We start from the raw sequence: 27037 nt of genomic DNA on the forward strand, positions 1-27037 counted from the left end.
GATAGAACAGTACAGTTTCCCTGTATTGATTACTGTACAGTCCTGGGGCAGATCACCAAAACTAATCTCCATGTTTCAGTAGCTGAACAGAGGAGACAGAAGAAGTGTGAATAAACACAGAATAAAATGATAAGAAATAAAACCTTTAGATTTGACTACCCTGTACCTACAACGTGTGCTGGAACTTTAAAAGCTTTTCCAGCTACTGGTAAATTTTGTTAAAGCCAGTCATGTTCTTAGGAACAGGTAAGAGGAGTGAGTTGAGTCTTACCTTCATAGTGTAGGGTTTTTGACTCTGGATATGGTCCAGTATTGACTTCAGTTTCTTAGAAAATGGACTGTCCAGCTGAGGCAGTGATGTCTGTTAAAATAAAAGCAGAGCAGCTTGTCTTGATGATGCAAGTTACTGTGGATTTCAGTCTAAGTTGGGAAATATGTGCACAAAAAATGTCTCTCCTCTGTCTCATCTCGATGACCTACCGATGCAACTTTCTAGTTTAAAATTATGTTATAAATAGGCAATATCAGGAGAATCCTGAACTACTGCAAAGTCTTTTGTTCCAGTTTTAGCAATACGCATTTAGTAGGATTTCAATAGCTGCAACAGTGAAAGTCAAAGTTTTTAAAATATTAGTAAAGCTTCTCACCTATGAGTCATCGAAGTGTAAAAGATTAAAGTTTAATATATTAATCCCTTCTGGTCACCTGTTTCTGCTTTTAGTTGAGGAATGAGAATCTACCTCTTTTGTTTCTCTGATCAGCAGTCTGGTTGTACTAAATCAAATTCCAGAGAAGGGACTAGTGCCCATCTACTCACAGCCTCCGTGCTGATGTGTGCTAAGGACGGTACATTGAAAAACCCTTGGATGAGCTCTGGGGGTGCACTGACTCCAAGCCACAAGAACATATTTAGCCCATTGACCAGCAGGAAGGCCCCTCCTTCTGAGAGACGGTCAGCGGAACACCGGACAGCAGCTGGAACAATGTCACTCTTCAGATCCAGGCTGTGCTGCAGGGCACAAATACACAAGCATTTCAGACTTGGTGATGAAAGCTCTCATTAAACACTGCAAAGTAACTATGGAATAGTTCAGTACATCTTAGTGGTTCTTTTCCAAGCTAAAGGAACTAGAAATCAATCCGTTCCTTTTTTCAGTTAACATACTGTGTGCAAAGGAAGACCTGCAGTAACTGGGGAAATACTTGCATACCAGTGTTAATCTTTAGTAAAACTGGTATCTTTTCACTAGTCTAGTACAGTAAGATTCTTGGAGGATACTGATGACTGATAATGTTACCTCCCCATTTCCCACTAAACTAGAGGTTCTACCCTCCTTCAATTTAGTTCAATTAGCAACTACATCAGTCAAAATGTACTCTAATGTGGATGTTCTAACACTTGTCTTGCAACAGAATCTTTCTGCATCTGCACAACTATAAAATCACAGCATACTGAAAACACAAAGCTGCACAAGCAACATACTCACAAGTGGCAGAAGCTGAGGATAGAAAAACAACTGTGTGTCAGCAACTCCCATAGCAGTGACCAGCTGCCGCTGGTATGCTCGTTCATCAGTTGGAATTTCTGGCCTGCCCACCAGCACGCAGCTCTTCAGCAGGGAGTTCATGTACACTGGCAGCACCTTCATTGCATCTGGAAGGATGAGCTGGGAGACAGGGAAAGCTCGTTACATAATATAGCTCATATCCTAGGGAATGAAAGCTGGGATACAGATATTTAGAACCACTGCTTGTTTTAATTTCATTAAGGGGGGGGGGGGGGGGAACAAAAAAAAGAACCACCTAGAATTTTTTTTATATGTGCTGTTTCAGATCCGATGTGACAGCTCTGAATGGTTAATACTTTTAATAAGAATCCCATTCAGATTACTTGCCCTGTAGACATTATCTTGGATGCTGGCATCTCTACTCCATGCTCATTTTTAGGTACTAAAATAAAGGTCACAGAGGAAATATTGGTGGCTTTTTTTTTTTTTCTATGAACAATGTAGGAGGGAAATCAAGGGCCATACCTACTGTCTCTCCAACATATTTAGTTCTCACCAAAATAATTAATTGAGTAGACTTTTGATTATTGGGAGTATTGCATGGTACTTAACAGTCTTCAGTTTTTCTCTAGAAAAAAATCATTATATCACTAAAAAAATCACTTAATCACTATAACCCTAGGAATTTGGCCCCATCTAGACAGTATTTATCACTACAGCACACTTGAGCCAGATTGTTCAGATTCAGACTGTTGTTACTTTAATAATTTGAACAATAAGAGTATTTGGGAAAAAATATGATAATAAAATCTTTAACAATATAAGAAAAAAACGAAAGCTTTTTGAGTCAGCACAATTCCAGCAGGGACAAAAAGGCTGAGCTCTTCTGTTTGAATATGATCATCAATTTCGTCAATGTCAGCATTGCTATTTGTTCCCAAACAGTATCCTCCGTGTTTTGAAATTGCTACCATTGAATGCCCCCTGTCATTAATTGTATTAGAAAAAAAAGGCAAAGTCTGTCCAGAAATTTTGCTTTCTGGCACTGCTGATGTTGCAGAGGTTGTCATTCACCTGCAAAATCTGTTGGGAAGGACTGGGCTAGGTTTTACCTGGCTGACTGCTGAGGGGCTGGCACAGTTCTTCCTGTAACAGGCCAGCATGTGAGCTGTCTGGTTCACCAGGATCTCTCTGACCATCTTCAGTGGTTGGCTTAGAATGGCTTTAAAAGCTACAACACAGAAGAATGAGTGTGCTAAAGATGGGGACATAGGTTTACAGAATCTATACTCCCTGAGCTTCTGCTTCTACTAACTTGAGGTCTGTGGCTGCTACTTAAGTCTCTTTTGCAGACAGCACCTTGGAGGATGTTAATTCATTTTTTCCCAAATAAATCCCACTAGACCTTCAGCACAGCAACAGGATTAACATTTCCACTACCTATGCAGCTGTGCACATTACATGTTTCCAGCTACATGTACAAGCATTACTTTTACAGCGCTGTATCTAAAATATGTAATCCTACTTTTCTATTTTCTAATACAAGAGTTACAAAATCCCACCCACTTGAGCTCTCTTCCCCTTCCTCCACCTCACAAAAAAGGAAACAAAATCACTGTTACAACTTTACCTGACTTAGCAAAGAAGTTGATAAGTGCATCAGTCTCACATGTCTTATAGACATCAGCTAACTGGGAGCTACAATTTAAGCCAATGTTGTGTATACGAAGCCTTCTTTGCCCGCTTATTGATGTGTAAAGGACTGCACACTGCAAGAGAGGAGCAAATTACCATTTTTATTTTAAAACAAAAAGCTTCAGTCATGCAAAAGCCCCCTGTTTTGCGCATAAAATGCACAGAATTCTTTCAGAAAACAGCCTAGCTTTGCTGTGTTGTTATCAGCTACAGTACCAAAATACCCGTTATTTTTAAGAGAGGATATTAGATATTATAAAAGTTACTAATCTTAAAATAATAACATAACTGATTGAAAGGCTTAGTGCTCTCATTTGCCACACACTGATAGTATCATGTGAAAACAAGAGACCACAAACTGTAAATTTGTAATTAACACTGTAACTGTGAAATATTTGAACAGTTCAAAGGAATGTATCTGAGAATATCTCATGTAAGAGATGAGAAGCTTGCTGAGAAGCACTCTGCCCATCACATTATCTTTTGGCAAAACCAATACAAGTAAACTCCTTAATCTTGAAAAGTTGAGTGGTTCTTCTTCACATGAGGTGAAACGAGGTGTTGCTGGTCCCGGTATCCTCTATCTGCTGTGTGCTTAGTGACTAAAAACTGAGATGGATTTTAAAAATTTCCTTGTAACTCCAATTCTACATGCATATAATGCAAGTTCATTAAGGACAAGTGCAGAGTACTCCCTCTGGGTGTCACGGTTTAACACTGGGATGGAATACCCTGTTTGGTCAATTCTGGCATCTATCTTGTCCGTTCCTCCCCAAAGGAGGGCTGCAGGTGGGACCTCTTTATCCTCCTGGAGGGTAAAATGTTTTCCTCAGAGCTGAGCAGTGTCCTTGGCTCTGCATACCAGTCTCTAACAGTAACTATAAACATCGAGTGTTATCAGTCCTAGAAGCAGACACTGTCTGAGAAACTTGCTGTTAATTTCAGCAAGTGCAGCTACTTACAAGAGACCTATCTAAAAGCAAAAGTACAAGAGAGAAAATCACCTTTATCCTGGCCCAAACCAGGACACTGGGGAAGAGCCCCATGCATCAGTACACGTTAGGAGCTGACCTCCCAGAAAGCAACCCTGGGGAAAAAGACATGGCTCACCATGAGCCAGCAATGTGCCCTTGAAGCCTAGAGGTCCAGTGCCATCCTGGGATCCATTTAGAAGAGTGTGGGCAGCAGGTCAACAGAAGGTTATCTTCCCCCTCTTCTCTGCCCTGGAGAGGCCCCACCTGGAGTACTGACTGTGTGCATTTCTGGGCTCCCCAGTTCAAGAGGGACAAGAAACTACTGGACAGAGTCCAGCACAGGGCCACTAATATGATAAAAGGACTGGAGCATCTGCTCTGTGAGGAAAGGCTGAGAGGCTGGGCTGTTTAGCTTAGAGGAGGCTGAGGGGGATCTCATTAATGCTTATGATTATCTAAAAGGTTCTCATCAGGAGGGTGGGGGCCAGACTCATCTGTGGTATCCAGTGACAGGACAAGGGGCAATGGTCTCAAACTGGCACACAAGAGATTTAAGCACAGTATAAGAAAATACTTCTTTACTCTGAGGGTAACAGAGCACTGGAACAAACTGCCCAGAGAGGTTGTGGAGTCTTCATCCCTAGACATTCAAAACCTGCCTAGATGTGTTCCTGTGTAATCTGCTTGACAGAATCCTGCTGTAGCAGGAGGATTGGACTAGATGTTCTCCAGAGGTCCCTTCCAACCTCTAGCATTCTGTGATTCTGTGTAAATAAAAGGTCTGTTTATTACTGGTATTATGTCACAATAATAGTCTGTGCAAGTTGTGCCTTGCTCCTATCAGTCCTTCCTGTAACAGCTGGAGAAGTTGTTCCTCACCATTTCATGGTATTACATTTAATTAAGTTTTTTTACCTGAATTAAAGCTCCATTATCTTCATTCAGTTTGTCATCATGCTTGAACTCCACTGTCACTGCCTTATCACAGTCAACTGCTGCCATCTCTACATCTGTGGTGTTGTTCATGCAAATAGCACCAAAGAAATCTGTAGCCCTGAAGCCTACAGCCAGATTAAAACAAACCAAACATCTCTTTTTATTTAAGAATGGCAAGTAAAACTGACATTTCTTTTTATAGTCAGTCAGCTTTGCTGAATGAAAAAGGAACCATTTTTCCACTGGGACATGCAGCCTCAGGGGGATCCCACCAAGTGTCCTTGCCGATGGCATTTTTTTTTTGACAGTTAGGTGAGAGGGAAAAAGGGTGATGGGCCATGAAGATTCACGGTGACTTCGAGACCACCCAGAAGCTTTTGCACTTTTGACTCAGCCAATTTGTACATTTATGTTTCTCAGACAGTTGCATTTAAGGTAAGAAAGCATGCTTCAGAAGTAGACAGTAATATCACTTGCAGTATGAAAATGAAGGAACATATAAGTGTCAATCAACAACACTTTCTAAATACAGTTTATCTGCAATCCAAGCTACATGCATGATGATCAGAAGCCTGACTAATATTCAAAAATTAATTCTTGTGGAGGCACACCCAGGCACACATCCAAGCATTTAATCAGTCATTTCATTAATTTTCAAGAGATACTTAATGAAGTTAAAAGATTAGCCTGATCTTAAGCGATGAGTACAGTGCAGTATAATTTAAATTATATATCGTCATATTTATTCATGTTTATGTTCATTACCTGTACTTGTCCGCACCCTCATTATTGCATCAAATCCGCTTGTCTTTTTGATATCTTTCCTGAGGTCACTTAAGAATCGCGGGCTGTCAGCATCCAGCTAGAAACGCAAAGCAAAAGCAAACGCTGCAGATCATCACTGGGTGGCAGCAGCACAGCAGGACCCTCTCCCCCTCAGGCCCCACCCCCCACCTCCTCGCCAGAAAAACCATTCGTCTTTAACAGGAAACCTGCATCCCTCACCTGGAAGTTGTTGTACTTGTACAACGTTCCTCCAGTGTACATTGTGACGACGCCCATGGAGGCTATGTCCACGTACTGATTTGGGAAGATGAACAAATTCACGCAGCAGCCATTAGCCACACAATTCCTGGCTAGGGCTTCGTAAGAATTTACCTGAGGCTGGAAGAGCGTCTGCAGATAATTAAAAATACAAAACATTAGACACCATTGGTGGCCAACCACAATCCAAATGACCACTTCAAGACAAAAATGTCGAAGTTGTAAGTGAGGCGTGGATCCAATTAAGAACACAATACTCCTGTGCCCATATACATATGTAGGGAACCAACTGCACACTACTGAGAGCAAGATCACTCAATAGGCAGGTGGCAAAGGCTCCTGGTGGGTGGCATTACTTGTTGCCTGGGGGTTCCTTTATGAATCGAAATGGCTGCTCTACTGATATTGTTCCTATAGGGACAGTATCATGTGCCAGCAGAATCACAGCACAGTGAGAATGGGAATATTACATAGTTAAACAATGTATCTCTGTAAAAGAAAGCAGTGTAATAGCAGTCCATTGGTAACTCAGAGCAGAAAATACCTTTTCTTTATCTGTATTGAGTAATTTTTTGTCATCTCTGTTCCTCAGCTTCCCGGGTGCTTCAGCAGTTGGCAAAGAAGAATGGAAGATAAACAGTTTTCCAGCACATTCTGCAGCCTGTCAAAGACACCATATTTATTAATGCTAAGATAAACTAGCCTAATTTTCTTTCATTGTGGTATCTCAGAGAACACTAAACTTTCTGCAGGTGCCGTAAAGGTAAGTAATTAATTTTCAGAGTCAGAACTCGGTGGAAATATATCCTGAAACAAACTGGAAATTTTATATCAGTAAATAACTTGGTCTAGCACACAGCTCTGTTGGCTAATGCATTGTTACAGTCATTTCTACACAGGAATTTTAAATCTTGATGGCCAAAACTAGGAGAACCTCTCTTGGAGACTTCCCAGTTGTATTAAGCATTACGAAACAAGTATTAGTAGTATGAACACAAAACCTGATAAAATGAAATGTAATTTAACAGAAAAACTTCTTTGAGGGCAGGCACAGCAGTGTTCACTAAATTTTTATAGGTTAATTATATTCCTGTATGAGATTCCACATTCAAACCTAAACTAAAATGCAGAAGTACAAAAACCTGTGATGAACATTTCCTCCTGTCACTAAGAAATGAAGTGACTACCATTTTTATTCCAGTTTTCTCTTCTTCTTTAGAACTCTAATGAGCAGCATTTACTGAGATGACAAACTACTGACAGAGAACCCTGAATTCCAAAAACAGTAACAGCAGTAGCAGTACCACAGGAATCTATTAAGCTTTTCAACCCAAATTAAGAAAATCTGCTTTACTACTTACTATTTAGACAGCTAATGGGAATGAACAGAATAGAATAGAGTTATTTCATCTAGAAGGGATCTGCAATGATCATCTAGTTCAGCCTGACCGCTTCCAAATGCTGACCAAAAGTTAAAGCAAAGTGAAATGAAAACTAATTAGCAATTCTGAGGTCTCCAAGTATTGAAAAATTTGGTTGAAAGTAAGAAAGGAGAAAACAGGTATTTGTCCTCTTCCTGCTCCAGACTTAACTGCAGATCCAGGTTAAAACTGCAAGACTACAGACACAGATCAGCTCTGGTACTATCTCCTCCAGATCTTAAGGTGTTTACAAGATAAAGATATTCCACATTTCAAAACAAGCTACAGCATTCTTCTGGGAAAACTAGAAATCTCTTTGCTATGGCAGAAATGCACCTGAAGACACTTATTTTTATTAGAGCTGAAATTTCAACCCTAGTGTCTCAAGCATAGTTGTCATTAATCACAGATGCAAATTTATTCAATTCCTTTAAGAAGCATTCTGCTGAAGACTGGAACATTTACCAAATACCTGTTTGTCAGGATACACATCAGGTATTTTTGACATTGCTTTTGACAAATTTTCTAAAATGCATATAATTTCTAAAAGTAGTAAAATTAATCACGATCCATTTAATTCTTTTTAGACAAGAATAGTTTTCTTGAGTGCAGGTATGAGCATATTAGTGAAAACATAAAGAAATTTATATACTGAGCTAAATAAAAAGTCTAATTAAAAGCTGCTTTGTTCTACAGCTAACATTAAAAGAAATTTACAACCACACCCCCTAGGTTTGTTTTGTAAAAGTCAAGTATTAGGGAAGAGCTTTCCAACTGAAGTGGTAATCGAACATATGTTTTGCACACATACCTTTTGGCAGAATGACTAAATAACTAGAAAAAGGGGTACTAAATAGATATTTAAGAAACAGGTTTGAGAAATGTGTAATTTTGGTTCAAAAATTTATCTACTCAAAGTTCATACTTTACTTATACACAGCTTGCAGATAAATCAACTAATTTAAACCACCACTGGCTGGTTTTGTGTCCCTACAAATCCTGGTGATCCATGGTGGCATTCTTTTAACTGGCAGTGTTCCATGGCAATGTCAGCACCTCAGAGGATGTCCCAGATATACAGAACACAACTGGGGATGGATCTTGACCTGTAGATTTATTTTCAGCTGCATTCAAGCTGTGAGAACTTGTCAGTTAAGCAGAAACCTTCCATGCTCCTACCTGATTCAGTCATAAATATCTCAACTTTGCCTAAGAAGCCATCAGAAGCAGAACAGGCTAGGTAAAATTGTACTCTTTTCCTGCCCTTCACATGTGCAGGGACTGGATATCTATGCAAACATCCAAAGGATCTATTAGTTCAGTTGCAGTAACTAAACACATTTTTATTTCTCGCAAATGCTGAATGAGAAACTGATTCCTGGCATCTTCTCTTAAACATCCAGAGTCTAGGGGCTGGTTTCCCTTAATAACCAAAATCTGGAAACTGATGTTCTGCTTGCAGTGTTCTCATTCTGACTCGAGCAGTTCAAATGTACTGTTAGAGTAACTTAACATCAGTGCTAGAAACAATCAGTGACTTTTTTTTCTAATTTCCCATTGTGATCTGGAGGGGGACTTGGGACTGGCATTTAGCAAGTGGAAATTCTGAAGCTTAACAGGTCTTACTCTCATTAAGGAGCTGCTTCTCATGCAAGCAAGGAACATTCTAACCTTTAGTGCCTCCATGCCAGCCTGGATAACAGGTGCGAAGATGGTCTCACTCTCATTAGTGTCTGCAAACATCTCTGGAATCTGGTCCAACAAGCTATGAAAGATGAAAGGATTGGTGACTCAGCTGGTTAGTATATTGGGATAATCCCCAAACATACCTTGTAACATATATAACCTTTGCATATTTGAACATCATGCAAATTTGTATTTTAAATAAATCTTGATTGCTCAGCTTCTTAAGATTTTAGCCAGAATATAGCAAGAGATGGCTTTTAAAGTTGTAGGAAATCCATTATTTCAAAGGTGGTAACATAAAGGAATGCACATTAAGGAAAAAATAGCTAAAAAATTAAGGAGTTCTGATCTTCTGTAAGTACTTTACAGTCCTTATATCCTTATATTACTTTACACCTTATATCCAGGTGTGCATCATATACATAGAAAAATGAAAAACATGCAACATGGCACACAGCTGTGTAGAGAGAACCACAGGTCCTCAGGTGTCGCTGATAATGGACTGGGAGCTTAAACCCAGGTGTGCCCACTAATTAGGGCCTGCCCCAGCCGGAAATGGGGGGGCTGAAGGGCGAGATAAAAGGCATGCTCCCAGAAGCAGGAGAAAACAAGAGAAGAAGACGCCTGAGGAGAGGGACGGCAAGAGAGCTCCGGAGAAGAGCCGTGTCCCCGAGAGAAGGCTCGCCGCAACACAGCTGCAAACTTGTTCCCATTTTTTAAGACCTACAGCTTAAGATGCATGGTGTACACCTGGCCTAAATATGCTTTTGAACTCAGCACTGAGGGGGTTGTTGATAAGCACTTTTTCTTTGTCTCAGAGCACCTACTGCCCTCTGAAGTACTTCAATAAATACAAGTACCCCCCAAACCCAAGAACACAATTGACTAAAAGGCATAATGCACATCATAAGCATTCAGGTATTATTCACATATGAAATAATTATACTTTACTTGATAACAACAGATCGTGACTCCTTAAAGTTAACAAGGAAACCATCCAGTAAAGGAATAAAAACTTCCCCAACATCCGAGACCACCATCATCTGAGGCTGTGCTAAGCTGCTTTTAACATTGAAGAAGTGGAGGACCTTGTTGTAAGTGACAAAACCAACTTGAATGGCTGAGGATTCTTCTTGCTCTTCTCTGTAAGATAAACAAAACCAACTGAAATTCTGACCTTGCAATAAAAGCTGTCTTTCGAAATGCAAGGCTGCTTTCAGATCTGTGCTGGGAGCAAAGCAAATAAACAAGCAGAAGTAATGGTCTCAATCTTTACTGTAAAATCACAGAATCACAGAATGTTTAGGTTGGAAGAGACCTCCAAGATCATCCAGTCCAACCTTTGACTAACACCATAGTCAATGACTAAGTCATGTCTTTAAGGACCAGGTCCAAATCCCTTTTAAATGCCTCCAGGGATGGTGACTCCACCACTGTCCTGGGCAGGCAATTCCAATGCCTGACAGCCCTCTCAGTGAAAAAATACTTCCAAACATCCAGCCTAAACCTCCCCTGGTGCAGCTTCTATCCATTCCCTCTGGTCCTTTCACAGTTTACTAAGGACAAGAGGCTTTTTTCCCTCCTCACTCCAACCTTCCTTGAGGTAGCTGAAGAGAGCTCTAAGGTCTCCTCTCAGCCTCCTCTTCTCCAGACTAAACAACCCCAGCACCCTCATCCACTCCTCACAGGAATTCTGCTCCAGGCCCTTCATGAGCTTTGTTGCCCTTTTTTTTGCCCGAGTTCTTCCCAAAGCTCCTTGTTCAGCCAGGCTGGTATTGTACCCCACCAGCTTGTTTTAAGATGCAAAGGTATAGTTTGTGCTTGTGCCTTAAAGATTTCCCTCTTGAGCATTGTCCAGCCTTCCTGTACTCCTTTGTCCTTGAGGACTATATCCCAGGGGATACCACCTGGCAATCTCCTGAACTTATCAAAGACTCTGGAAGTCCAAGGAGGAAGTTCTATTGACTTCCTTCCTTACTTGAAATTGAATTGAAAACTGAATTGAAAACTCAAGCATCTTGTGGTCACTTTGTCCAAGACGACCACCAACCTTTACATCTCCCACTAGTCCTTCCCTGTTCACAAACAGTAGATGCAGCATTCAGCTTTCCCTAGTTGGCTTAGTCACCAGCTGTGTTAGGAAGTTATCTTCCACACTCCAAGAATCTCCAGGACTGCTTCCTGTCTGCAGTATTATATTTCCAGCAGACATCTGATAAGTTGAAGTCTCCCACAAGAACACGAGGAAGAGAATTTGAAACTTTCCCCAGCTGCTTGCAGAACATTTCATCAACCTCCTCTCCCTGGTTGGGTGGTCTATAACAGACCCCTACTATCTGCCTTATTGCTGTTCCCCCTTATTCTTACCTATAACCATTCAACCCTATTATCACCATCATTAACATGCTTAAGGCATTCAAGACCTTCCCTAACATAGAGGGCAACACCCCCTCCTCTGCTTCCATGCCTATCCCTTCTGAACAGCCTGTAACTGTTTAACCTGGCACTCCAATCATGGGATGCATCCCACCATTTCTGTGATGGCAATTATATCACAGTTTTCTTGTTGGACAAGAGCTTCAAGCTTTTCATGCTTATTGCCCATGCCATATGCATTAGCATAGATGCATTTTAGCTTTCTGTACCTTTTCTGCTGCACAGTGGCTTCCAGCTTCTCGTTTGCTTCCTATACTGTGTGTATTGGTGTACATGCACTTCCAGGTGGGTTGCTGATTTCACTCTTAACTCATGCTTTCCACCCTTGGGCTCATCTCTGGAGAGCCTGGCTTCAATCCCCTCCCCCCTGAAATCTAGTTTAAAGTCCTCTTGATCAGCCCTGACAACTTACCATCTATAGTCCTTTTCCCCTGCTAGACAGATGAAGCCCAACTGATTTGAGGACACTGGGTAGCATGGAATTGGCCCCATGGTCAAAAACCCCAAATCCTGCCACTGACACCAGTCCCTATGTCATGAATTAACCTGCTGGATCTTTCTGCTAGTTCCCTCATCCATCTCTGTCATTGAGGGATGGAGAACACAACTTGGGCTCCTGACCCCTTCACCAGTTACTGCAAGTCCTTGAAGTCTCTCTTAATTCAATCAGTGCTTCTCATTATTACATCATCACTACCCACCTGAAAGACCAGAAGTGGGTAATAATCTGAAGGACTCAAAAGGCTGGAAACTTACCTACAACATCCTTAACCTGGCGACACCAGGGAGACAGCAGACCTCCCTGTCAAGCAGGTTTGGTCTGCATACGGGGCCCTCTACTCCCTCAGCAGGGAGTCACCCTGAATTACGTCAAATTGAAACACTGATAAAATCAACTGATATAACTACTTTTGGAAAGATAGTTATTTACATCAACCCTATTAATTGTGCATCCCATCTGGGCAGTCAAAACCCTCTCAGATAAACCAAGGTGTCCTCAAAACATTACTGCTGTTTTTGTGGAGGTAACTCCTCTAAGCCACAACCCACTCTGGCATTAGTAGCAGTGTTACCTTCAGTACCAGTGAGACTCTTTCCAGGTTTGCAGTCACAAGTTTAGTGGGCTTTTCCTTGAACGGTAAACTTATTCAAAAAATTGGTCTGTCTTAGTAATAAAATAGCACCTTCTTGTAGCAGAGTGCTCCAAAACAAGCCCTTAGCACAAGAAATGCCAGATATGAAGCCTGTGGTACTTGAATTACTACAGGTCAGCTCATATGTTCCATACAGCAACATCAAACATTCAAGCAGACAACAACTTCTGTTGACATGTCCCAAAACCAGCAAATAAGAAGTCCACTGTAAACAACAGATTGTATTTGTGTTGTTTCTCCTCTTGAGCTTGACATTTGATTCTGCAAGCATTTGTGAAGTGATGAAATGCACTCTAACTGCAATTCTTGTTTACTTTTTCTTACAACAAATAGAAAAACTGTCAGCCTTCCTCCTGGCTATCAAACCTGTCTTAAGTGGTGAAAAAAAAACCTGCCATTAACAGGTTCACAAGCTTCATCTAAAATCTTGAGCTTGGGATATAAATAATTTTTCTCATCTACAACCTTTAACTTCCATGTCTGTCTAGAATGTCAAGCTACCATTCCTGTTACATGGGAACACAGCTGGATGAGAAAGGGGCTACCTTGATCTAAAACAAATCAATATTCTATATTGAACACACTCCATAAAGAAGTGTTTTTTAAAATTCCTACAAGATACACAGCTGGATGAGAAAGGGGCTACCTTGATCTAAAACAAATCAATATTCTATATTGAACACACTCCATAAAGAAGTGTTTTTTAAAATTCCTACAAGATACAGTAACTCTAACTTGTTTTAAGATGCACATATTATTAAATTATAGAGCATAATTTCTGACTGTAAACTTACAATCATTCCCAGTATCCAGACATTATTTTCTTTATAACTTGATTAACAGGGAGCATTCAGGAGCTTGGTAAGAACAAGGTATTAATAACTTTCTGCACATATAGCACTTTTCTACTTCAAAGAGAAGGAGCCACATCACCCTAGTAGTCCCAAAGTTGTTGCACAGTTGTTGCCAGTTGGGACAACTTTATCAGATACTGCTCTTACTTGTGGCAGTTTGTACTACCACACTTCATCCAGTTTCTTCCATCGTGGTTTTAAAGAGAAGCTGCAAATGTAGCAGCCCATTGCCAATGTAGCTCACACACTCTTTAGCTCTTTTTAAAGTCTCAGAATGAGAGCTACAAGCTGGGACTTGGTTGATAATAGTACCTAGAGAGAGTTCGCTACAAGGAAGTAAATGAACGTGTTACATGAGCAATTAGCATGACAGATTCCTTCCATTCATACAGGAAGCCCAGATACCAATGTTTAGAAAAATATGCCAGTGTTAAAATTAACACTGGGTCACTATCACTCCAAAAATACCTGTACTGTATATTGTCACCATTTCTGTAGCTTGTTCTTACCCCTCAACATGCAAAGCTGTATGAAAGCTGCTTAACACACTATGCAGTGTTAAGCAAATCACAATTGTGTTTCTTTACCTTGGAAGTTTATCTAGCAGAGTCTTCAGTTCATCACATATGAGTTTAACAAGGCCACTATTTATGTTTCTGTACGATACATCAATCATGAAGATATAAGCTGGTGGCTTTGGAGGCTTGTTGTTCTACAGAAAAAATGATCATTCACAGGGAAAATTAGACAGTCTCCTGTTATGTTAAAATTACAGACGGTTAGGCAATCTAAAGACAATGTTCAGTTGTTTGAAAAATACTATGGATCATAAATAGTTACCACTGCAGAAAGCTGATGCGTATTGGGTAAAGTCCACCCGTGGAATAAGATGAAACACAAACATTTTCTGTTGAAATTCAACTGTTTAAACCAATTTTGCCTTTGGGCTTTTTTTCTGCACCTGTACTGGCTTTGCATTCCCTATATCAATATGCAATATCATTTTGTTAATGTGAATGCTTAAACTCAGATTTTGTTAGCGTTTGACTCCACCAACTGTTAAGTGATTTCTAACCAATCTAGAAACAGAAAATACAACTTAGGTACTGAATCAGAATTATAATAGTTGAGTTCTCAGCAGTACTAAGTGGTGACAATTTGCATCCTGTCTTGCTAGCTCACACTCCAGTGCATTCTGAAAAGCTGAATTCTACTTTCAGGAATAAGCTGACTTTTTCTAAGATCATCAAAGCACAAGAGCAGAACATGCAATGTCTGTAATTGCTTTATACATAGCAGTAACTTCAGTTGTTATGGATTCCTTTGAGTATTTCTCTTATTCCTAATGGAAGTGGCATACAAATGGTGACATTCACTATGGACACAGGCTTTAAGTAAGAAAAAGGTGAAGATTGGGTTTTTTGCTTCCAAATAAAGCAGTGTAATGCTTAGAGATGTACCCAGGAAGAAGTTAATTTAAACATCATGCAGCACCAGTTATCATCATACTCCTTAAGATCAGTTTTCCTAATTTCTATTACGATGAGTAGTGGTTATTACTTAAGTGTCAGTTCACAACAGCTTTTCCATTATACTGTTTCAACCACTGATTTCCTAATACAGAGTTCTTACCACTTGATCAAATTATGTTTAATAAACTAAACCTCAGAAAACCCCACTTAAGGAAAAAAAAAAGATATAATTCTTGAATTATGATTAATCATAATTATATGTCTATAGTCTATAGACTACATACAATCTATAGTCCCTGGCACAGTTTAAACTACACATTGTACCCATGATCTCACATAACTGGACTCACGTGTATCAGGATGCATTCCTGTGAACTTAAACCAAGCAGTATTTTTAAAAGTTGTTGTTTCCTTAACTTAGATTCTAGTAACAAAAACTCTGTCAGACACTACTACTAAACTCTTGCATCACATCACCACTTACAAAGAATCTCCACATAACTTCTGACAAATGTATGGTACAAATGAGGACTTGCGCTTCCCATATCCACTTAGCAGGAGTGCAGTAATGCAAACCAGATGGTTATTTGTTTACATTTTTTGTAGCTGTTCAGCCTTGTCATTTGGTAAGAACAAAAGAAACCAACTTTTCAGTTCTGGTCTTAAACTGGGCTTATAACAGAATTTAATTATTGCAACTTGGAGCAAAATGAAAAACTACTTACAAAACAATGTTAACTTGTGGAATTTAATGATTTAGTATTTCCAGTGTGTATTTTTGTTAGAGATTTCTTTTTTTATATTATTTTCTTGTAAATCTATGGATGGGTCTTTCCAGCAAGACAGACTGTACTGGACAGCATATCAAGGAAACTCCCTCATTTAAAGAAAAGGCCAAAAGCCACTGCAATGGACCAAAGGAAAACCCACAGTTAAAGACTGATGATCTATGACTTTGCTCCACTATTTTTAATTCTTACTCACTAGTCTCATACTCTGCACCACAAAAAACTAAACGTAATATTGTAAGCTTAAATTCATCCATTTTCTAGAATACTCCTGGACTCTGATACAGCTTAAAAGTACATTTACTCTACTGTAGGTATTTTAAAGGCTTTTATTTGTTTTGACAAAAAATTGTAAATCAGCTTGTATACAGGAAACACTTACTCGGCAGTAATCCAAAGTAGCAACATATTCATAAGATCCCAGAGAGAGCTCAGGTCTTTCATAGTGGTCTAACCGTCGGCCAATGTGGTCCAAATGTTGAAAAAAGAATACAGGGACTAAAAGACAACACGAGAGCACAGAAAAATGTTCATATTTTGTAGAGGAGCGAAGAACAAGCCAACTTACTTCAACAGATGCAACATACTAATGTAGGCTCCTCTGTTACTGATCAAGGTAAGAGTTTAAACACTTATCCAGGTTGTAAAGTTTTTCTCTCTACACACTGGCTTAAAAAAAAAAAAAACAATCAAGCAAAATCAGTATGATAGTAATGCCAGCTCCTCTTCTATTTGGAGGATAGGGCATAATTCCTCTACAAATGTCAATTTCCTCCTACTGCTACACTATCAGGCTTGAGTAGGTAAAACTGACTCAGATAGTTTCCACAGGCAAAAGCCTTTTACCCTGAAGATACAGACTAAAGAGTCACTATCTTGTTAGTGCATGCTGTCTACTCATAGCTTAATTCAAATCACTGGAGTCAGAGCTCTCCAGAGGGACAGCAGTAAAACCAGCACTTTTCTTAAGCCTGTACTGCTTCATCCAAAAATACCAGTTCACTGGAAATAGCTCTCCAAGGGTCACAACCCTAGCATGCTGCACAGCAAACTGCATTGGATCCATTCTGCTGTGAAACCTCTGCTGCTACAGACAAAAGGTACAGAACTCCAAAGCATCAAGAGATCAAGTGCGTTTGCCACATTTCTGGCAAAAGGGCCCGGCAGGACTCAGAAGACCTTTGGGGTTCCATTCTCACAGCTTTAAGGACAGTGAGAAATGGTATTCTAACTGGGAAAAAGGATTATTTGTGGTTAGTAGTACTCTGACCACCGCCAGCCGAACTCTTAAAACCTAATCCATTATCTTGAGGGGCCCCTTTAAGGTCATCCAAGAAGTGTTAAGGGGTACTCCCCCTCCCCAGGGAGTTGCAGAGAGTCTCTGTGAGAAAGTGGTATGCTCAGATGGAACAGTATTGTAATACCTTAGAAGTAACAGAGGGGCCAGATAAAATGTTGCCAATACAGGATAGGGTATGGGTATTAGAGAATGATTCACCCAGCCCCACCCTTCAAAGAGCAACTCTGTAACGTATGGTTCACGCCTCTTCTGAGGGTGAGAACTCCTGGAAATTTCGATCAGTAGCTCTGCAGGTGCAAACTAGAGAGCAGATCATGACTGAAGGGGAAGGTAGCACCCAATTGTATGAGTTAATTGCTGTCTCGAGTGTATTTGTAAGGGAAAAGGACACTCAGGAGGCAATTCATATTTATACTGATTCATAATTGGTGTACAAGGGGTGCACTGAATGGCTTCCCTTTTGGGAGTAGAACAACTGGGAAGTAAATCATGTGCCAGTCTGGCAGACTGAAAATCGGAAAGAAATATTGGCCATTGTAAAGAAGGGGGACTTCTATGTTGGTTGGGTGCCTGTCCACCAGAATGGGCATGACCCTTCCTCACAGTGGAACAATAAAGTGGCTGAGCTGCGACCACTGGCAACCTCCGAAAAATGCTGGGATGCTCTTCTGGAGTGGCTACATAAAAAAAGAGAGCACTCTGGAACCTATAATCTGTACAAGGAAGCCACCAGCTGAGGCTGGCCAGTAAGGAAACGTGTAAACAAATTATTTCAGCCTACGGTAAATGTCGCAAAAGACTGGACAGAGAACCCCTTCAATTCCCTCCCTTGCATCTGAAAGAGGGGAAGGAGATCTGGAGCACCTAGCAGATAGATTACATAGGACCCTTCCGGAAATCTGAAGGGAAGCTGTATGTACTCGTTGGTGTAGAAGTTGTATCTGAGCTGGTCCAGGCTTACAGTTGTGCCAGAGCTAATGCAGAAAATACTATACAGGCACTAAAATGGTGGTTCAGCATTCTCCCTAATCCTGAGGAGATTCACTTTGACAATGGAACACATTTCACAGCAATATCTTGTATCAAATCAGACATAATGAGAATCATCAACCTGCACATGGTTCGATCAACTGGTTATACTCCCCTACGCAATAAAGAGAAACCTATTGATGTCCTTCAAACCGATGGAGCCACGGCCCCCATGATACTAGGATGCAAAAGCAACAGGTGCTAGTTGTGTGCAAATACACACACAAGCCTGCACAACATTCATAATTCCCAAGATTTCAGCCCTATGTGCTTGATTGACTGTATGCACATGGAATTAAAAATAAAAAAAAAGGGGGGGAGGCAGGATTTGGGGTGAAATTAACAGTAAACTGAAGTACATCTATTCTTAACTATAGTGAAGTTTTAAGTGGCAGCCATAGCTTCATCTGTATCCAAGTGACTCCTCAATTCAGTATTGTTACATTATAAAAACTTTTTCACAGGGCGACTTAAATTGGTTTCGCTTGTTATATAAGATTAATTTTCACTTCTATTTCTTCAAACTCTCTCTCTTCTTCCCTTTTCTGTTCTGTTTTCCTTCTCTGTAACCACTACCCATTGATTCTTTAAAATTGTATTTGAGACACGGGGTGATGTGAGAGTCTGACCTCACTGATTTGCAATTGTCTCAAAGGAGCAATTTTAAAGTGAGTAGCCCTGGCTAGGGTGGAGGACCTGGCTGGCCAGAGCTGAGCAGGGGGTGACACCTCGGGATAACACCTATTGGGTGGAGACTACTTCCCTTTTCTGAGCACCAGCCTTCAATACTGGGTGGTCCCTCCAGGCATGACTAAGCCACCTTGATTGTACTTGTAAAGTACTTGGCTAAGGGGGCTGTAATAGAGGAGGGGTGGCACCTGGAAGAAGATAAGAATTGATGACTGGATGGGAGACCACACCCTTCTGCTGAAACTCCCCTCCAGGCAGCCTGTCTTCTAACCAGCCTGGCTGAATGACAGCTGCCCCTTTGGAATAAAAGGGACTCAGGGGTATAATGGCTGTCCATGCTACGGCTGTTTTGTTGTCTCTTGACTCACTGCATCGGACCCTGTCCAGGATCAGCGTGGCATCCTGAAGAAACTCGCTGGACAGCTGAACCCATGGTGGTGACTCTTTCTTTCTCTCATTCTTTCTTACCACTTTCTTACCCTTTTTCTCCACTATTACCTCTCATTCTTTCTTACCACTTTCTTACCACTTTTCTCTCTCTCTTATATCTTCTTTTCCTCTCTCCCTCTTTTGTCTGGCTCTATATTTTTGCCTGTGTCAATTGTCAAAATCTGCTTGTACCCAACCTTTCTATGGTTGGACTTTGTTTCACAGATCCAAAAAAAAAATAAATCTTAATGTTACCTTGGACTATAACAAATGTATATGCAGCTAATGTAATGGTTAGAGTCAGACTGGGGTAGAGTCCCCTCTGCATTCTAGCTCAGCTTTCCTCAATGAATATTTGTTTAGAATGCTTATTTTTCACAATTTTTCCTGTGAAAAGTGTATGTGTGTGTGAGCGGAGGGAATAAGTACCTAGTTTGTTGGCCATTTCAAGTCCTCCATAAAATTTGTGGGGTTTTTTGTTGGTTTTTTTTTTTAAGTGCTTTTTGATTTGGATAAAAGACCCTGTAGTAACACAAAGCATGATTTAAAATGACACTGCAACTTGAATGTCTTTTAATGTTCACAAGGCATTTAGATTTGTCTTTGAGAGTTTAAATGGCTAACAAATTATGAAACTATTATCTGCTATGCTTGCCCAAATATTTGAGCATAAGGCAGAAAAGAAGCTGGAATGAGTCTGTCAGGGTTCACATTTCAGAACTGAAAAGATTACTGTATTAGGGAAAACACTGTACTGCTGTGATACAGCTGAGGAAATTCAACTTGATACAAATGTCTAGAAAGGCTAGTGCTGGCAAAGGCTTGGGATTTAGCCAAGAGTTGAGTTACATGTAGCATACTTGAACAAATATGGCATGGTATCTTCTGTGAAAACCAACACTTGTCACAGTAAGATTAATACATTATTTAACTATTGCATCCAGAGTCACAGACAGGAGTAAGCTAATGTGTTTCTGAATATTTGGTTATTGATGGAACATGAGACTTCTTAAGGGAATTAATTTTCAACACACTAGTTGCTTTCAGTTACCAATACAAGCAGTTTTGTATCTTCTGTTAACACCATAATTTTAAATAAAATTTTGACTGCATCAGACTAGACCTCACGAGTCAGCATTATTTTTCATACTTTTTTTTTTTTAAACTACTGAACAAATGTTTTTACATATTTTTCTTGGGTAGCATTTTAGTATATCTAAATCAAATCTCATAGATGCATCTCAGTAAACTATTTTCTCATCAAGTCAGCAAGTTAAGAACGTAATTTTTGGGATATGTCTTCCTTTTGGTTTTACGGAATTTGAATGAATCACAGATGAGAGAAATATCACTTACCATCATTTATACAATTGCAAAATCCACACTGGTATCTTCTTCCACCTTCAATAAACTGCATGAAGGGACACATATAAGCTTTGCACCGGTTGCATCGGATTGGTCCAGTCTCACCATGGTTTACAACATGAAGAGGTGCCTAGGTTAAGAGGTACAAGAAGTTATAAAAAACAGTGCACAATTAAAACCAAATGAAGTAAGCTAGAAAGCTACTTCTCAGCCTTAACTCGTTAGAGATCCTCTGATCAAGAGGAGTGCATTGTTCAGCACTAAACCTGAGGGACTAAATTTACAAGTTCACAGGATGTATTCTGGCATTTATAAGAAAGAGAGTAAGGATTTACACCAAAACCTACAAAGTTTTGAAGTCTAGGGCTCCAGACAGATTTTCTCCAGTAAAAGGTTTTTACAGCTCACTAAAAGCAATCGGCTGAAGGGAGGTATTTTGCCTTCTCTGTTAGATTGAGCTTTTCATGAAGAATCTGTTGCTGTTTATCTGTTGCAATCTACTAACAATTATTTGCTAAGAAAGCTTCTAATATATTGTCCTAAATGCTGCCCCCCCAATGCTGCTGTGTTACACGTTACACTAACATTTAATTGCTGTTAGGGTCACCTGCTAGAGTAGATTTAGATGAAATACTAATATTTATGGAAGGAAGGTATATACAGCAAACAAATACAGTATATCTCAAACACTTGTCAGTTTTATTACAGGGACCATACTTGCTTATACCCTCTACCAAAAACCACAGCTAATGGAAGATATTTTCCAGATGCCTCTTTTAGTAATAAATGTGCAGTGAATGGAAGATTCCTGTGATTACACTTCATGTTAGAAAAGTCATGTTTGAAATAACTAAAAAGGAAGATTACTCAATTATTTGTGAAACTCTATGGAGCATAAACCCCTTTTGTATTTTTCTTTTTTTCTTACTTCCTTCAACCCCAACTAAAAATCTCTGAACATAAGAAAAAGGAAAGAGTTTCAGCATTTGGACACATAACAAATACGTATAAGAGGCACAATGCTGACAGCTTTTGAATGCTAAAACATTACCACTATCCTATTAATTTTTTATTTATTGTTTAAAATTATTCTGTCTCCTTTTAAGGAATGGACATATTTCATCTATTATACATTTTAGATTTTATTGGAGTAGAAGAGTCTTGAATACCTAGAAGTCATTCATATCCTTCTAGCATGTACTACTGGCATATACTGTGTTTTGCTTATATTTTACAAAGACTATTTTACTTGTTTACTTCTCCTAAGGGTTTAATATTTTTTGCCAAGGATTTTCTACATACAAGTAGATGTTTCCTACATGGGCTGTAAGTGCTCCCTCCACCAATTTTTTTTTTTACTTTGTGTTCTTTCTTCCACTACAATTGAGTTTAACACAAATTAACCAATAATGTCAGCTGACAACCTATCAGGGTTATTTTTCAGACATCAGAGCCTTGGCTATAAAATCTACTCATAACCCACAATCGCATAATCAGTTTTAAAACTCCTGGGGTTTGTTCATTACTCAGCAATTTTCTGATTATCATTCAGCTGTATTAGTTTACTGAGGTCTGTATCTGGTTTGCAGTTAATATTACTATAGTTTCTGAGAGAAAAAAAAACCAAAACCAACTCCCGATTCACTTATACATGTTGATTAGTAATTTTAAACATGGTTTTGATACATTTAATGCTATCCAAGAGCAAAGAAAAATTAACCTCAAATTACCATATTTTGAAATACCAAAATTAAGACCTTTACAAAAGCAATAAAAAACCATTAATGCCATCAAGTTCAGAGCTTAGGTATCTAATGGTCTTACACATAGTTAATAAATGACCTTTTTAAAGACAGCAGAAATTTTTAAAGTATAGAGTGTTTTCTTGTCTTTTTCATATTTGGGGTAGAAGTTTTACTTTTCTCCCCCCCCTTAAGCTACTTTAAAAAAAAAAATTACTACAAAATCATTTTTACTATGTGGGATTAGAGCCTTAGTAACCTACGGGTTATGTTTGCAAAGATTTACATGCACATTTACCTTCACGGATTAAATGGTCATCTTGAAGTTATGAAGACTATGTGCAGTACACAAGATTAAAATATCTGCTCAAATCTTAAAAAAATACTACCCAAAGGCAATGGTCCACAACCACATATGGGTCAGATTCCGTTTAGTCTTTACCAAAGAAATGAAGGATGAAACAACAAGAACAACAAAAAACATTCTGCAGAAGCTGTTTTTTCTTTCCTAACAAGACAGAAGAAACTTAAAGAACAAAAGTAAAAAAAATAAAATATATGTATAAAAAAACAAAGCAAAAGTGCACATAGCAGAATTAAAGATTTTGTCTAACAAAGAAAAATTCTGAAAAGAGCCCTATGTGTAACTTTTATTGATTTAATAATTTCAGTTTTAAAAATTGAATAGAATGTACATTTTATTCCTTTCTTCAAATACTTTAAAACATTACATCAATAATAAACATGTCTATTGAAAAGGCTATTTGTATGATATTTTCAGAATATGCACGTAGACCAAAAGCATCAAAAACCCCCCACTTCTTCATGTGAACAACACAGTTTTGAAAGAAACTTAATCTCAAAAAATATTCCAGAGCTTTGCATCATAAGACTAGAAATTTTACCCATCAATAAAAAGTAACTTTCTGCAAACTGCAATTCCAACTTTCAAAATAGCTTCTGACATGGTAGTTTTTGAAAAAAAAAATAGGCAGATGTCCATGGTGTACAGAGGTAAACAATAGCATACATGCATTAAAACCGATAAAGTAATGATTTTAAACTAATGAATACATAAAAGTTATAAAAAGACGTGATACTTAATGGGAGTCTTATTTAATGTGCTCCACTCTCTGTAGATGTCACTGTACACCAGAAGATAAAGCAGAGATCTGTTTATAGTCCCAAGGAAGTCAGTGGCAAACTCGCAGAGAAGCAAGGGATTAAGATGAAGTTTTAAATTCTCTTTGTTTGCTTTCCTTTCTAACAAATGCAATACTCCTTTTTCTTTTGCCTTTTCACCTATAAAGTATCAGCATTTTCTTTCTTCTCCTAAATCTTTACCAATAGTAAGTGAATCAAGCTAGATACCTACCATAACTATTTGGACATTTGCTAGACCTGTCACAGCCCTACGCCTCCCTTACCTCTCATCACATTACAAGCCTTTGTCCAATTTGCCTACTTGTATCACCTAATCAAGAACTGAGACTAACTTCACAAAAACGAACATTCACAATTTGTTGCTAACATTCCAGTACTATTAAAATGTAAGTATTTCTTGAAGCCAATGACTAAATTAACATTTGGTGGCCTAAATCTGAACAGGACACATGGAAGGGATTCCTTTTATGTAAGCTGAAAGAGTGAAGAGACAGAAAGAATCAGCTGTGCTGGGCAAAGGAGGATTGAGCAGAAGAGAGAGGAAATACTCTAAGAGACCTGTATAAACCTTTTCTTCCCTGGAAGCTCAGGGCCCCACTGGAGTGCAAGTCCTGAAAAGCTGATCTGATAAACTAATTTATCCCACTATTAGTCTAAATATAGCTGGGAGACTGAAAGTTTTATTTTGGGAATATTTCATCAAGAACATCTCTCAGGAGCCAGAACAGAATCATCACAAAGCAACAGACAGACATTAGTGGCACAGTTCCAAGATGAAACACATCCACAAAAAATTCCATAGGGACTGTAGCCTGCACTTAAAAGTCTGAGAAAGCTGAATTACCATTGCTTGCTAAAGTAATGAAGTCCTGACCCACGCCTGAGGGTTCCCTATGATGCCTGCAAAGCATCACCATATCCATATTGTAGGATTAGGGCCACAGCTGGAAATTATAAATGTAGGGGTAAGAACCGTAAAGAACTGCAAGATCATCATAGCACATCTCTGGAAAGCAACTGTAAAGAGAAAAATTGTAAGAGAAATTGTCTCTAGAGAACAAGAAAGGCATATGCAAACACTGCTTGAAAACTGGCCATTTATCACACAACAAAAAATATACAGCATCTGTTTTGATTGCCAACTGCCATACAAGAAAACATTTTGCAACTACACTGCAAGACAAATCTCCACAGGCTATGGACACCACATCTTGGCTTTGCTTTTTCCTGCCTACCACAGACCAGGCAGATTTCCATTCACTCCTTGACAGACCCTAGCAGTAACCAGGTCTACACTGGGAAATGCATTTTTGCCTTTAATTTCACCACCGTTTAGGTGCATTTAACACCCCAGCACTATTCCCAATATACAGCAAAACACAGCACTTTCATGACTGATTAACCCAAACAAAGATACAAACCTGGCAGGGCAAGAAATTCAGAAAGGCACTGTTTCTAGAGTTATTATTTCCATTGACATTAATGCAAACCTAGTTACTGAAACATTCATGAGAATTTTAAGATATACTACAGGAAAAACTTTTTAATGAACCAAGGAAAAAACTGTTGACCAAGTGCAGTATTACTGCCCCAATTTAATCTTGTGTTTAATTAGTACAAAGAAAAGACGAGGAAAAAAACCCTCTAGATGATCAAAGAAAATTCTGAATTGTAGCACTGCTGCTTTTGGAAAGAGTACTAGGTCATGAACCAAACTGTTTCGTTCCTAGGACTGTTGAAGGGTTTTGTTTTCTGTTATTATATCATTATAGATTGCTTTTGAGAAAGATTAACCAGTCTACATATAATCCTTTAGTTTACAGTTGCTTTTGTGATTCACATTAAAATGTCAAGAAAACATTGTGATGTGTGATGCTCCTACTGCCTTTTATCTGAAGCTTTTTCCTCTGAAGATCAAAATTATTTTGCCTATTTTTGGTTTTCAGATATCGAACACTATCAGCCTCTTCAGCTGAAGATTCAAGCCAACTGGCACTGTCTCCTGTGCAGGGTTCACAGCAGGTTTGAGTATTTTCTGTAGCACGATACTTTTCCATTTATTTCCTTGATTGTCTGCATAACTGCAGCACAGCTAGAACATTAAACACCTGACGGCATCTCTGACTCTATCCTGATATTTACAACCACATAAAACCCCCATGAATCCTGTTCAAACCTTCTTGATTAAAAACCCTCCAGACCCAGGCTGAATATTCGCTTGCATATGCAGCAGCGCAAAAAATACTGTGACAAGGTAGCTGAATTTCAAGATAACACTGCGCATGGGATATGATCCAGCGTGCAGTAAAATAAACAGAAAACTAGTTATTGATTTCAGTAGATCACACCTCAGACTATCCTTGAAATCCATACTCAGCAACTAACTGAACAGAGTTGGCAGTATCAGAATGTAAATACAGGCTATTCTATTCACTTAAAGGAAGGATTTTTGCCTCCTTACTATAACTGAAATGGTTCATGGAACAACATCCTACAGAAATATTTTAAAGAGCACACTAAAAAAAAGGCAAAAATTCACCTAAATCAGGACATTTTCTTGAATTTGGAAAAGCTCTGCTGTCAAAGCCTTTGCTTAAATTTGGCTCTGAAAGTTCATTGTAGTTACAGAGCACAGTTAAAACCTGACAATAATAATAATAATAACAACAACAACAACAACAATAACAAAAATAAGTTAAAAAATTAAAAAATAAAAGTTAAAGTTAACAATAAACTTCCTAGATGAAGTCGTCTTGGGAAGCAATCCAATTCCACATGCCTTACTACCAAAGGGCACACTCCATAAGTCAAGCTTCCTCTACTACAGGATAAATGTACCCCCATATTTGGCTTTGCAAAAACCACATAATCTTGCACACACTGGCCTCCAGAGGGATATAAAACATTCTGGGTGAGGCACCTGGAAATGTTTGAGAGTTCTGGGCTCTTCATGTCATGCATGGGAGAGTCAGGCTCCCCAGAACTACACAAAAACCCCAGAGATTAACCTAGCACTAGCTAGTTGAAAAAATTAAAATACAACACAGCCACAAATATTACCAAATACCCATCCTGCTCCATAGCCCAGGCAGACTCCTAACTATGAGACCAGAGACTCAGTTCTCTCCCAAATGAAAGCATCAACAAGGATGCTTTGGAACTTGTTTTTATTTTAGCATCTGTAAAATGGAAGAAATAATAGTGCTTAGGCTCACATTTATGAGCACGGTACACAGCAATGAGTGAATACAAATTTATGCTACCTGGACAGTCTCTATGTCAACTGATTGTTCCAAATAGTTTGACAATGGATTGGTCATAAAAATACCAACGCATTCCTAAGAACAAGG

At 39.1% G+C, this 27037-nt stretch overlaps 2 protein-coding genes across 15 annotated transcripts in view; one reads left to right on the forward strand and one right to left on the reverse strand.

Annotated features, from left to right (window-relative positions):
• Positions 1–10472, forward strand: part of METTL14 (methyltransferase 14, N6-adenosine-methyltransferase non-catalytic subunit) — a 32706-nt gene extending 22234 nt beyond the window's left edge. For all 3 annotated transcript variants that reach the window (XR_011727757.1, XR_011727758.1, XR_011727756.1), the window contains 2 exons: positions 6750–6920; positions 10229–10472. The gene's annotated coding sequence lies outside the window, so the exon portion shown is untranslated. The remainder of the gene's footprint in view (positions 1–6749; positions 6921–10228) is intronic.
• SEC24D (SEC24 homolog D, COPII coat complex component) overlaps positions 1–27037 on the reverse strand; it is a 185173-nt gene that overhangs the window by 1740 nt on the left and 156396 nt on the right. For all 12 annotated transcript variants that reach the window (XM_071753506.1, XM_071753501.1, XM_071753498.1 and 9 more), the window contains 14 exons: positions 20773–20911; positions 16351–16466; positions 14296–14420; positions 10216–10407; positions 9250–9343; positions 6702–6818; positions 6119–6289; positions 5879–5975; positions 5093–5238; positions 3139–3277; positions 2621–2739; positions 1488–1667; positions 818–1009; positions 272–361 (listed from right to left, as the gene is read on the reverse strand). In XM_071753506.1, coding sequence (XP_071609607.1) covers positions 272–361; positions 818–1009; positions 1488–1667; positions 2621–2739; positions 3139–3277; positions 5093–5238; positions 5879–5975; positions 6119–6289; positions 6702–6818; positions 9250–9343; positions 10216–10407; positions 14296–14420; positions 16351–16466; positions 20773–20911 — 1917 coding nt within the window. The remainder of the gene's footprint in view (positions 1–271; positions 362–817; positions 1010–1487; positions 1668–2620; positions 2740–3138; positions 3278–5092; positions 5239–5878; positions 5976–6118; positions 6290–6701; positions 6819–9249; positions 9344–10215; positions 10408–14295; positions 14421–16350; positions 16467–20772; positions 20912–27037) is intronic.

The sequence above is a fragment of the Heliangelus exortis genome, chromosome 10, assembly GCF_036169615.1.
Source record: "Heliangelus exortis chromosome 10, bHelExo1.hap1, whole genome shotgun sequence".
Classification (NCBI taxonomy): Eukaryota; Metazoa; Chordata; class Aves; order Apodiformes; family Trochilidae; genus Heliangelus; species Heliangelus exortis.